Source organism: Perca flavescens, chromosome 4, assembly GCF_004354835.1.
Source record: "Perca flavescens isolate YP-PL-M2 chromosome 4, PFLA_1.0, whole genome shotgun sequence".
Lineage (NCBI taxonomy): Eukaryota > Metazoa > Chordata > Actinopteri > Perciformes > Percidae > Perca > Perca flavescens.
In genome coordinates, this window is record NC_041334.1 from 34376618 (window position 1) to 34388937 (window position 12320).

At 42.6% G+C, this 12320-nt stretch overlaps 2 protein-coding genes across 5 annotated transcripts in view; one reads left to right on the top strand and one right to left on the bottom strand.

The window, feature by feature from the left end:
• Positions 1 to 4073, top strand: part of ncoa3 (nuclear receptor coactivator 3) — a 37796-nt gene extending 33723 nt beyond the window's left edge. For 3 of the 4 annotated variants that reach the window (XM_028576143.1, XM_028576142.1, XM_028576145.1), the window contains 6 exons: positions 218 to 580; positions 778 to 1068; positions 1186 to 1420; positions 1518 to 1710; positions 1892 to 2102; positions 2258 to 4073. In XM_028576143.1, coding sequence (XP_028431944.1) covers positions 218 to 580; positions 778 to 1068; positions 1186 to 1420; positions 1518 to 1710; positions 1892 to 2102; positions 2258 to 2269 — 1305 coding nt within the window. In that variant the 3' untranslated portion in view covers positions 2270 to 4073. The remainder of the gene's footprint in view (positions 1 to 217; positions 581 to 777; positions 1069 to 1185; positions 1421 to 1517; positions 1711 to 1891; positions 2103 to 2257) is intronic. The other variant, XM_028576144.1, reaches the window with a different exon arrangement.
• Positions 4074 to 7938: 3865 nt separating this feature from the next.
• Positions 7939 to 9214, bottom strand: id1 (inhibitor of DNA binding 1, HLH protein). The gene is made up of 2 exons (XM_028576132.1): positions 8717 to 9214; positions 7939 to 8505 (listed from the first exon to the last, which is right to left on the bottom strand). The coding sequence occupies exons 1-2, from the start codon at positions 9206 to 9208 to the stop codon at positions 8470 to 8472; spliced, it is 528 nt and encodes a 175-aa protein (XP_028431933.1). The 5' UTR covers positions 9209 to 9214; the 3' UTR covers positions 7939 to 8469.
• Between the last annotated feature and the right edge of the window lie 3106 nt (positions 9215 to 12320).

Sequence of the window (12320 nt, forward strand, 5' to 3'; positions counted from 1 at the left end):
GTTATTAAGTTCCCAATGTTTTGTAGCTTCTGGTTGTGCAGGCCATCTGTAACCTGTTGTGATACTTGTGATTGTTATGCAGCTGTTTGATGAACATGTGTTTTTATGTCTGTGCTCTGTAAGTAGTTTAATCACATAAATACCCATATCCAGCTTTGTGTAGATATTGCAGAAAAGTTCGCAAACTAGAATGACATGCTACGTCCCTTTTCCCCAGACCCACGGACCTGAAGGCCACCAACCGGGCCAGAATCGCGGTCAGGGTCGGTGCCCGCCGTCAGAGCCTTTCCCGGGGCCAGCCTCCTCCTTAGGCATGGACCAAAAACCCATGTATAACCAAGGCTACGCTGGGCCCCCAGTGCCCTCCTCTATGGGCATGCAGTCTGGTTATGGTGGCAACACAATGCAAGGCCAGTCTCCTGGAGGCTTCAACCCCATGATGAATCAAGTGGGCCAGACAGGGAGCTTCCCTGGCATGGCGGGTATGGGCAACCCCCGTGCAAACATGATGCGACCTCGCATGATGACTGCCCCCAAGCCTCTCCGACTGCAGCTACAGCAGAGACTGCAAGGACAGCAGGTGATCTCACACACACACACACACACACACACACACACACACACACACACATATCATATCATTATATTAAAGATACAGCAGGTCAACTTGTGTCTTATGAGAAATTGGTGGCTTCTTGGCTGCTATGTTAATAGTGAACACAATAAAACAAACAAACTGGCCTATTTAACTCGTCTTTGTCTTGTCTCATCTGGCAGTTTATGAATCAGACCCGACAGGGCATGAAGATGGAGCATGCCCCCGGAGGAAACTCTCCCATGCATTCAGGCATGCAGCCTGGCATCCAGCCAGCCATGCAGCCTGGCATCCAGCCTGGCATGCAACCTGGCATCCAGCCTGGCATGCAACCTGGCATCCAGCCTGGCATGCAACCTGGCATCCAGCCTGGCATCCAACCTGGCATGCAGCCTGGCATCCAACCTGGCATGCAGCCTGGCATCCAGCCTGGCATGCAACCTGGCATGCAACCTGCAAGCATGGGTAGTCAGGTATGTAGTCAGCACTTCCTCACATCTAATGTAGTATGCATTCACTTGCCACTTTTTAAACCTCAGGCAAGTCACCATTTGTAGAATTAAGGTCAAAGTATTGATGTTTGTCTGCAGCCTGGTTTCCTGAACGCCCAGATGATGGCCCAGCGCAGCAGGGAGATGATGACCTTGCAGATGAGGAGGCAGCGGATGCTGTTGCTGATGCAGCAACAGCAGCAGGGGCAGGGGGCAGCAAGAGGCTTCAGCCCTCCTCCAAATGTCACAGCACCAGGAGGCATGGACAGCCCCATCGGAGCCCCCCCTATGAACCAGCCTGGACAGCAGGGCTTTAACTATGGAGGTAACTATGGTGAGTTGACTGAGACAGAGCTCTGCATCATTTCCTCCTGGATATTCAAGTTTCACACTGATGACTCTCTCGGTTGTTTTGGTTGCTGTACTTGCAGGGATAAACCAGCAGGGGGACCCATCATTCATGGCTCCAGGTAGCAGCCCACCAGCAAACATGATGCAAGGACGAATGGGAGGTCCTCCTCAGAACACCATGATGCCAGGGATGCAAGGCAATCCACAGGGAGGGCCCATGTACCAGTCTGGAGACATGAAAGGCTGGCCACAGGCTGGCATGTCACGCAGCAAGTATGTAGCATTAGGCTCCCTTGAGCAAAATGATTTAGAGTCACCAATTATTCAAGTGTTTGTAGTTAATTATCACCATTTAAGCACCATACTGAAAAGGCTTTTCCTTGGGTAATGATTCTATAAGTTGCAGGGGTAAATTACTTGTGTCAAAACTTATTTTATTTTTCTGGTCTTCCAGCACATACCCCCAGCAACAGTTTCCCCAGCAGGGCAACCAGAGCCAGTTTGGACCCATGATGATGAACACCTCAATGGGTGGACCTGGGCCAGTCAGTGGGGCCGGTGCAGGACAGATGGGCCAAATACCAGGACAGAGGCAGGGCCAGATGCAGGGCCAAATAGGCATGAACCCCATGGCAATGGGCAGAATGCCAATGGGACCTGATCAGGTAGGCAATACATTGACACATTCAGAGTACAGTGGCCTTACATGAAGGTCAGCTGATGCTTTAAAACACAGTTGAGATATCAGACATGTAAAGGGAAATTCTCTATTTTCAACCCCTAGAAAAGTTTGCACATCTCACTGTTTCTCTCTCTGCAGAAGTATTGCTGAGGACCTGTGGTTGATAGCAGAGTCTGGAGCCTTTCAGCTGTGGCAGAGCGATCTGAGCCCCTAGAGCTGGACCTACACAAAAACACACACAAACACACACATAGTAGAAGTTCTCCAGCATAAAACTTGACGCAGTAGACTTGGCACAACACACTGCTACTCCTGGAGGAAGTGGGCTACAAGGACAAACATTGGGCTTCATCCCCAACTGAAGCCTCACATCTTGTAACCCTGTTAAATTGATGCACAAACAGAAAAATATCAGTGCATGTGGGTGAGCTAATGTTTGTGTGTGTTCACGTGAACGACCTGGAGCTGTCGGGCAGTATTCAGGGTCAGAGCCATGCTACAGAACAAGACTATGGTACAACTAGCTGTGGCTGCACTTTACCTGGAAGCTTCTGTGTAACAAAGATTGATGCAATATTTTTTCATCATTACAGCCTTACTAGAGATTTAATGCCTTCACAACAAAGGGTTTCTTTTTTTTCTTCTTATCCTTTGGATGCGCCTCATTCTTGAAGTCATCAGAAGCTATAAGCACAGTTAACTGTTATGCAGATTGGAGCAATAACTCTATGCTTTAGACTGTAACTGAGCATCATAACACCTGTTATAAGCAAACAAATGGTACTGCAGTATTAGATGTCTCAAATGTCCTCTGTGAATATGAATTGTAAATATTCTACAAAATATATCAAACTTTTTAAAGGCCCATTATTGCACAAAGTATGAGACCTGGTTGTATTTTTGTGTCCCATAGGTCAATTCTGATTTGGTTAATTTGCTTCTTCTTTTTTTTTACGCCCTTGCAAATATTGCAGGTGTGTTTGGGGTTTCTTCCCCTTGTTTGTCATTTTCTGAATGCTGTATTTTTAATTTTTTCCGAAAAGTCATGTATTCCATGTTTTAGCAAAGCACTTTTACTTGTGATGAGTATCTGATGAGTTGAAGGTTTGAGCTTTCACACTGTCAGAGGTTTTATTGGAAGGTGGTGGGGGGTGAATTCTGTCAGGACAGTCGATGATTTTGTTGGGTTCTGTGTGAGATGAGCTGTATAGATTTTGTCTGCAGTACAGTGAAGACATGAAACAGGCACTCCTCCATGTACCAACAAGCCTGGTTCTTGGGATGGTCTCTTCCCCCCCCTCCCACCAGCTCTGTCTGTCAAGTGTATTTTTATTCACACTATCTTCTTTTGACTGTTATTCTCAACTTGCTCAATCTACCTTTTTAACATGCGCAATCCAAAGATATTTTTCCACATCTCTGTATAGTTTCTGAAATTTCTGGTGTACATTTTTTTTATGATATGCGTTATAATAGTCTGATAGTAAATGGGTACACCTCATGGATCTGTAAAAGCAATTGATGGTTTTGTACTGTAAGCATAAGGAGCATGGAGCTAAGTTGTTCCACAGTGGCGGGGGCCGGGGGGCTGGCTAGGTGCAGTGTGCCGAGGACTGGAAACTCTCAACCCCACAGCAGAAAGTTTTTACATCCAGAAAAAAAGCATGTTTTGCTGTGAAAGAGAAATACCAATGGAATGAAATCCACTTCAAGACATATCAATATCTCTTCTATCTTTCAGGAAACAACTTCATTTTATGTCCAGATTTTGTTACTTCAGGAAAAAAAGGAACTTTGTAGAGTTTGAATGAAGTGCAAAAATAAGAAGCAAGAGATCATTTGGTTTTTTTGTTCTTTATTTGGAGGTAAGATAAGCTGTCATCTTACAGGATGTATATTACAGATTTTTTTCTGTTGTTGATATTGATGTAAATACAAATTTATATTTAAACACTCTTGACTCTGGTTCTCTGATCATCTACTGACTGCAATTTACTAAATCTGACTCTAGTAACAGTAATTATCAGCCAGTGTACTGCATTGGCAAACAAAGCTGATGAGGGCTGCCACTGTCAGGTTATTGCAAATTGTTAATGAAGAATGTATCCATTCCCAGGTTTGTGTGTAATCTTCTGTCAGAAAAAAACTTTGAATTTCAATATTACACTCCGCTTAGTATTGTAATGTGGAAAACTTGCCTATTCAGCCTATTATAAAGCCTATACAGTGTAATGCACTAACCTCCAACCAGCATACACACAGACAGTGGTGGAAGAAGCAAGTAAAACTAATGATAGAGCCGTATATAAATGGAAGAGATGTGATAGATGGAGGCAGAGTGGTGGAAAAAGTATTGGGATCTTTTATTTAGTAAATAAAAGTAAGTGAAGTAAGTAAAAGTAGCAATACCACATTGTAAAAATACTCCATTACAAGTAAGAGTCCTGTATTTATTGCCAAGTAGATTTTTCACTAAGTAGGAATTTGCCTATGTGTTTGGTGCATGCATAAACATAATAAAAGGAAATAAACAATAAAGCAAAGTACTGCAACAGATAAGAACATAAATATAGACTAGAAATATTACAATAAACAATATGTAAAAGACACTTTAACAAGTGAAAGGGAAAATACAGATGTATTATTAGCAACCAATAGAAGTAGTCAATCTGCAGAAAAATGCCTCCTGTGACTGATATAATTTGACATTATTAGATTGTTAATACTAATCACCATCAGTAGCATTTAGATACATTTTTTATTATTTTTATATTTTTGAACATACAGAACACGCGGTCTCGAGGAAAACAAAAACAAACCAATAAGCAGCAGATAGCTGGTTGAGGTGAAGCTAGTTTGACAGTTTAATCTGGTAATTCCCAAAGGTTGGCCAGTATACATATCCCAGGATGCATTTGGGGGTCGTGAGATGATTATCAATGGAGTTGGAAAGAAGATAAAACAAAGTGCTGACACGTTTAGAGGGGAAATCTTTCTGAGGTGGAACTGCTAACAACTCATTTGAAACATTAATTAATTAAAAAGCAATATATATAAACACTCAAGAAACGCATTGTAGTTAAGTGTAGTACTTAAGTAGACATTTTAATGACATTTTTAATATTAAATTATCAAGAAATATTTTTAAGTCAGCAGGAAGACACCAGCACCATATTACAGTTTTTTTTCTAACTGCTTACACACGTTTTCAAAACTGTCTCCTCTACACACAATTCCCAAAACTGCACACACAAAATGCAAAATGCCTCACATCTCCTTCACAACGAAACACTGCATTCAAAATGCCATAAACACGTCTCAAAATGAAGCATTTGCATCAAACGGCAAACTCCTTTTTGTTTGTTTTTTAAGATCAATTTTCTTTTCATTTTAAACATCAGAACAGACAAACACACTTGAACAGGAACAGCCCCCCCGTCCGCGGTCTCGATGAAAAGAAAGAAAAAACAAGACAAACAAACAAATAAACAAAAGCAAAAACAGGAATCCCACCTTGCCTGTTCGCCCCCTCCTCTACTTCCTGTGACGCTGAGGTCATTAGGACTGATATTTGTCCATAGGTCTATAGTAGATGACCTGGCCGCGGTAATTTTTGGATATACCATGTACACACTGTTGTGCTAAATCTAAAGTTCCCAGTTTTGTCTTTCATAGGCTAATATCTACATCTGGCCCTGATCTCATCAGAGATGGCTCTCCTCCTCCTCCTCCTCCTCCTCCTCCTCCTCCCTGTTGTCATCCCCTATCTCTCCCTCCTCCTCCCTTTGCTCTCTGTCTATTGTTAGCATCCATTGTTCAAAACAGGTAATCTGACCTTTGACCTATGTATAGGCCTATACTAAAGCAGTGAAGCAGTGATTGGTTAGTGTTCAGTTAAGCATAATGTGTTTGCACATGTAAGGAGTGTGTGTGTGTGTGTGTGTGTGTGCGCGCGCGCGCCCTAGGAAAGCAAGTCACTTCCTTTTTGTGTGTCTTAGGTAGAGAATTATGTGTAGTGTTTTGGAAAAAGTGGCTGAGAACTAGCTTATGTTTTTTGGAGATTTGGTGTGTAGTTTTGCACTTTGAGTGAGAGGTTTAACAAAATCGTGCGACATGAAAAGATTTTGTGTGGAAGCAGTTGGAAAAAAACTCTAACAGAGCTTTTCACGTCACAGTTGCCAGAAGGGGGCGCTGCTGTCTGCTAACGTCCTCTCCAACTATCTACTGCCACACACAGCAGCTCGTTTATCCTGCAGTTCATTCCATGCTCGCAAGAGGGCGCTAACTAGAGGAGCGTTGAAGGAAGGGACATGAGGTTTGATTCATGTTTATAGGCTGACGTATTAAAATAAGAAGAAGAATTAAGAATTAAGCCCATATAAAAGCCAACACACGGGCCTAATTGGATTTAATGTAATAAAATATTGAGTATACAGACGTATTATGGGGACCACAATAGCCTGGTCTTTATTTTCTCCACTGCTCAACCAGATTACGTAAAAGGGATTTGTATCTGCAATGTAGATAATTATATGTGATCACCGATTACAAATTCAGAGCTATAACTGTTTCAGTATAAAAAAAAAAAAAAAACATTAAAGAATTGTATATGTTAAACAATTCTGATCAACTACTTATGGACACTTCTCTAACAGCCCAAGCAGTGTGTGTTTAAAAAAAGAAAAAGTGTATATATTAATAGCAAATTTAGAACATATGACTGTGCTGTGGAATCTCTCTCTCTCTCTCTCTCTCTCTCTCTCTCTCTCTCTCTCTCTCTCTGTTGGCTTGGTTCCCGGCCCATCTGCGGCCTGGCCCGTGGATTACTGTTTGTTAATGTTTCAATCAGCTGTGTGTTGAGGAATGTGGAGCTATTTAACCTGAACTTCCCCAGGTGTGCCGAGGCGCCGCTCAGTCTGGGCCCCGCCGCCCTCCCCTGCCCTTGGCACAAAGCTATCACACAAACACAATCACACACTGGCCACGCCGGGGCTGCAGCTGTGCGCATCGCACCGCAGGGAAATGGGAAAAACATTGCACCAGGGAGACAGAATAAATCTTATAACAAATCGCCTCGCCAAAGCCATTTTAACCCCTGCAGTGCCGAGAGCGACTAAAAAACTGCTGATTTACACGATAACATCTTGAAACACCACATTTAAATGGATGTTTTATGGAGTCAGACAAACTTTAACCTTATTTATTCGTTTGTTTCGTTCTTAATAAACCACCTTACATCGCTTGATATTTGTCAGGGAGTTTGTCAAATACGTGTCGAATCTTAAATCATCTTGGGGGGGAATACATTTGTCATGACTGCGATGATTTTATTCAATACTAAACTTCAAACTGCCTCAATTTGTCAAGATGTTTAGACTTGACGATTTAACATGATACTTCCTCTTGTAATGTGATACGGTAATGACCCATAGAGAGGCAAATTACCAATTTAACTGGCTATGAGCCATTATGTTGACCACCAGCTTTAGTTTTATGTTACCTGATTGACTTAACAGCCTCTTCTAGGTGTAGCATTTTTTTTATTTTTATTGACAACCACTTTACACCCCCTAGTACTCAGATCAGCAACGAGATAAGCTATTCAGATGAATGTGAGTAGGCCAACGATAATAAGGCTATAACAGCACACAATAATCACCATAGTGTCATATTTCACAACTATGGTTCTAGTTTTTGCAAAGAAAGATAATGAAACTCTCCAGGTGGACCTGTATGATATGATATAGCACCTAATATACTGTTCTTTCTCACACACACACACACACACACACACACACACACACAATGACACAGAAGAATTCTTGTTGAAAAATAATTTGTCTTGTTTTAATAAAAACACAAATAAGGTACATTGTAAGAAAACAATATCTGCACATAGTGTGGCATTGTAATATACAATACAGTTTGTCGCTCAGTAATCTGAGAAATGTATTTTTTTCCTTTTACAAAATGTTGAATATCTCTATAAAGTTTACACAAGATACAAAGAGCGTAACAGAAACATTAGCTTTCTTTAGAAACTCTACAAGCAACGAGCGATGCTGGTTGCACTGAACTGGTCTTGGTCCCCCTGCTAACCCAGTCTATCTGGACACCACCGGTCTTCTTCTTCTCTCAGGGCCCTCTGATCAATCGAGAGCCTTGGGTGACAGAGATCCTCGCCACCGGACGATGTCCACGCAACGTTTTTCTAGCATTGGGAGTTTTAAACGTCCCTACACAGTTTAAGGTTTTTTTTTTATAGATGTGGTCGAGAAGTCACATCAAATAGCCTTGTTTGTTCTTCGCGGTGCTCGCTGTGGGGTGATGGTGCGAAGCTCCACGAGCTCTTAACGACACATAATCCTGTCATCTGAGCATCCATTCTGCGGGGAAAGAGAAAAGAAGGTTGATTAGTACATCTGCGTTACATGGATATAAAGCAATCGCAAGCCAATCTTGTGCGCAAAAGAGACTTTCACGCACGGATTTAGCAACTTTACGCACGCGTACTGACGTTTTAAAAACATATGTTACAGTGGTGCAGGGAGCCTCTGTGGTACACCGATTCTGCGGTATATGTGATGAGATATTTACCTCCACTGCTATGCTAGCGATCTCTGCGTTCAGGGTGGTCAGCGGTGTGCGGGTGACGCTGTTGGCGGAGTGCTGGCGGCTCTTCTCCGGCTCGTCCAGCTCGACCTGCAGGTCCCAGATGTAGTCGATGACGTGCTGCAGGATTTCCACTTTGCTGGCCTTCTTGTTGGTTGGCAGGGTGGGCACGAGCTCCTTCAACTTGCTGTAGCAGCTGTTCATGTCGTGAAGGAAGGCGCTCATCTGCTCGTCCAGCAGCGGAATCTTGCACTTGGAGATGGTCAAGCTCTGCTCGGACAAGCAGCGCACCATGTCCTCGCTGCCGACCTTGCTCTTCAGGGCGCAGGTAGATCCGACAACTTTCATCTTGATTAGTGTAGGAGGTGTAGTTTCCAAAAAGTGACGAGGGATTAAGGTAAAGTAGTTGAGCAATGAGGCTTCTCCTCCTCTCAGAGATCTCGGCAATGCTATGTTGACAGTTTGCAACATCCACATGGGCAAACCTCCTCGGCTTTATAGTCGAGAAGGAGCCGGGGGCGTGCCAGAGTCGTCCTGTTTGAAGACAGTAAACCAATGAGACGGCTGCGTTTGAATTGATGGGTCGGTCCACAACAGTACTTTCAGCCAATGACTACTCTTGCCTGGTTATCGGATTTACAATCTGTTTGAGGGATGGCGTTACAAATGGAAACAAATGTGTGTCTTTTATGGGTAATATGTGGGAATCCAGCTGTCCATGGCTTGGGGACTCTGCAGGTGTAGATTGCCTGGGGACAGTTAAGGGGTGGTGAATGCCTGGGTATGCACTGTGAGAATGTGTGTGGGATGGGACAGGATGAATACGATGAATGGCTAATGATAATTAGGCTACCACAGTGCCCTAGATTTCCCTCTCACAATTGCTGATGGCACTGCAGATGTGGATGACAATAGTACAGTAAAGTAAGACAATGGATGGCACAGAGTGGCCAAACAATTCTGGGAAAAGATTTCACTTATTGTTCACTTTAATTAGTTCAGGATAATGAAGTTAGTTCGAGTGTGGAATGCAGTCACTAAAGAGATTAGCCGTTTATTGAATTTATCTGATTAGTTAAATAACATTACTAATTCTGCGCACAACTTAGTTTTTGAAAATCTACTGCACACTCATTCCCACACCACGTCTCCCTGCTTTTTTAAACCTCAAAGCTTCCTTTATGCTCACAAACTGGACTTTCCTCGCCTTTCCCTGCTCGCTGTGCTGAAGGAAGCCCAGTGTGAGCAGCCGCTCCGCGGATTCCTTCACATGTTTCTGCAGTGTGTGCTCAGCCTTGTGTGTGCACACTCAGATCGCATCGCTCTGTTCTGAATCTTCCCCCCAGATTGTCCAAACAAGCCCGAGCAGACTGGCAGGCGCCAGCGCGGTGACGTCACCCATTCATTCGAGCCTTGACGCCTGTCAGCCTGGCGCCGATCGGGCGGTCTCCATGGAGACGTCAAACAAGAGAGCTCGCACTCCGCACTCCTCCATTCACCTGCGAGGCGCGCAGGAACCCTGAGAACAAGCCGGCTCCGGAGCTTTGTCGTTCATTTATCACCTAAAGCAGCGGGGTGAGATTACCGCCCAGCGCACCTGCAGAGCCGAGGCTGTCAGAGAGGAGGAGGGGTGGGGTGGGTGGGTGGGGGGGGGACTCGGCATTATGTTGTTACTGCATTTTAACACAAAATAACGGCTGCATTCCTGCACACAGCCCAATGGTCTTCTGTGGTTACTTTAAAACCTTTTATAATTCATTTATTTCATGCATTTTATTTTGCAAGAATTCAGCTCCTCTCTCGTCAATGATGACAGTTTGTTATGTCAAAAAGTGTCGACTACAACATGCATCAAACTAATTTAGGTAATATAAATGTAATTCTATATTCTTTTAAGGAATAACACAAAGAGTTTTGTTTTATTTAATTTTCTGACTTATTACTTCATGTAGCTGTTTTACTATTTTCCACTTCAATGTTACAGAAACTACTTTAGTAACATAAAACTAATAAGTGGAAGTATTCACATCCTCCATGGATTGTTTTTTCAATCAGCATTTCTACTTTTATTTAAGTAGAAATGCTGATTGAAAAAATAATTCATTACAAGTTGCCTGCATTCCAATGCTCACTTAAGTAAAACTGAGTATTATCAGTACCCATTCATTAAGCAAAACAATGGCCCCTTTCAGTGTCATATTATTGTATGTTATATTATTGGAGTATCATCACTGATCTATTAATGTGTACACGTAATGTATTTTAATATTGTGTGGATGTGAATCTATTTCGCATACTGTTGGATAGTTTAATCTTTAGCCATGCATCACAGTTTATTTGCAGATCATATTTTATATGGGATATCAGAATATGTCAAATAACCAGTAACTTTAGCTGTAAAATACAGTAGAACAATATTTGCCTGCTGAAATGTAATGGAGTAGAAATATAATATAAATAACATATATCATAGCATGAAATAGAAATAGAAATAATCAAGTAAAGTTCAAGTACCTCAAAATTATACTTGCATTCCACCACTGTATGATACCATATGCTATGCTTATAAATGAAGGTATTTTATTTGACTAGGACCTGCAACATATAATAGTTTATAAATGCATGTTTTTGCAAATTTAAGATGTTACTTAGAATATCATTAATATTCTGGTAATTGCACGGACTGACACGCTGCACAGTTTTTCATCAAGTTTGAAAGGAATTTGCATATTGAAGGAATTAAAACAGCTTGTTCTCTTCACATTTTAACATAAATGCTATTTAAAGAGGCACAGCTTATATGTGCACAGATGTTGTAGCCGACCGAGGATAACATCAGTATTTCTGTGCTGTCTTGTAACAAAGTTAACTACCACTGGGCCTGTTTCTTCTAGCTGTTGCAGTAGCCTGTAAAAACTTTTTAAGAAACTTTCTTTTTTTCCTTTTCTTTTTTTGCCCTCTGTCCTAGGTCACAGCTGACAGGGCGGTGGGAGGGCCGGGTGGGCAGAACAATGGGAGTGCGGTGCAAGGATTGTGGGAGAGAATCTAGGCTGGAGCCACAGTGTCTGGAGCGCCCCTCCACTCCCCTCATCCAGCTTTTGTTCAGCTGCAAAAGCTATCAGCACTTCCTACTGACACCAACAATAACTCCACACAGCTGGGCCCTTTTTAGCCTGTTTACAGCACATCAAGGCGAGGGGAGAGAGAAGACAGAGGGAAGAGGCAGAGGAGGGGAAAGAAAAGTGAAACATATTAGCTCCTGATTTTAACTGACAGAATGGCAGTGCCCTCTCCCAGCTCTCCTTCCCTCCTTCACCGCTGACACAGAATTAATTTCCCAGCGGACACTTAACATGTGAGCCGATTATCGCTTGGTGTTTTATTTCCATGACAGGCTACTGTTTGTGTCAGTGCTGTTGCAACATCCTGCATCCATGAAACAGCAGAAAGGCAACACTTTTTTTCAGGACATTGTGTATCTCGGCTATATTTATGCCAGCACACAAACCGTTTCCCGGTAGCTTTTTTCAAGATAAATTGTTCCATTTGGTGGAGGGGAAACATATTAGCTAATACGCCCTTTATCGCT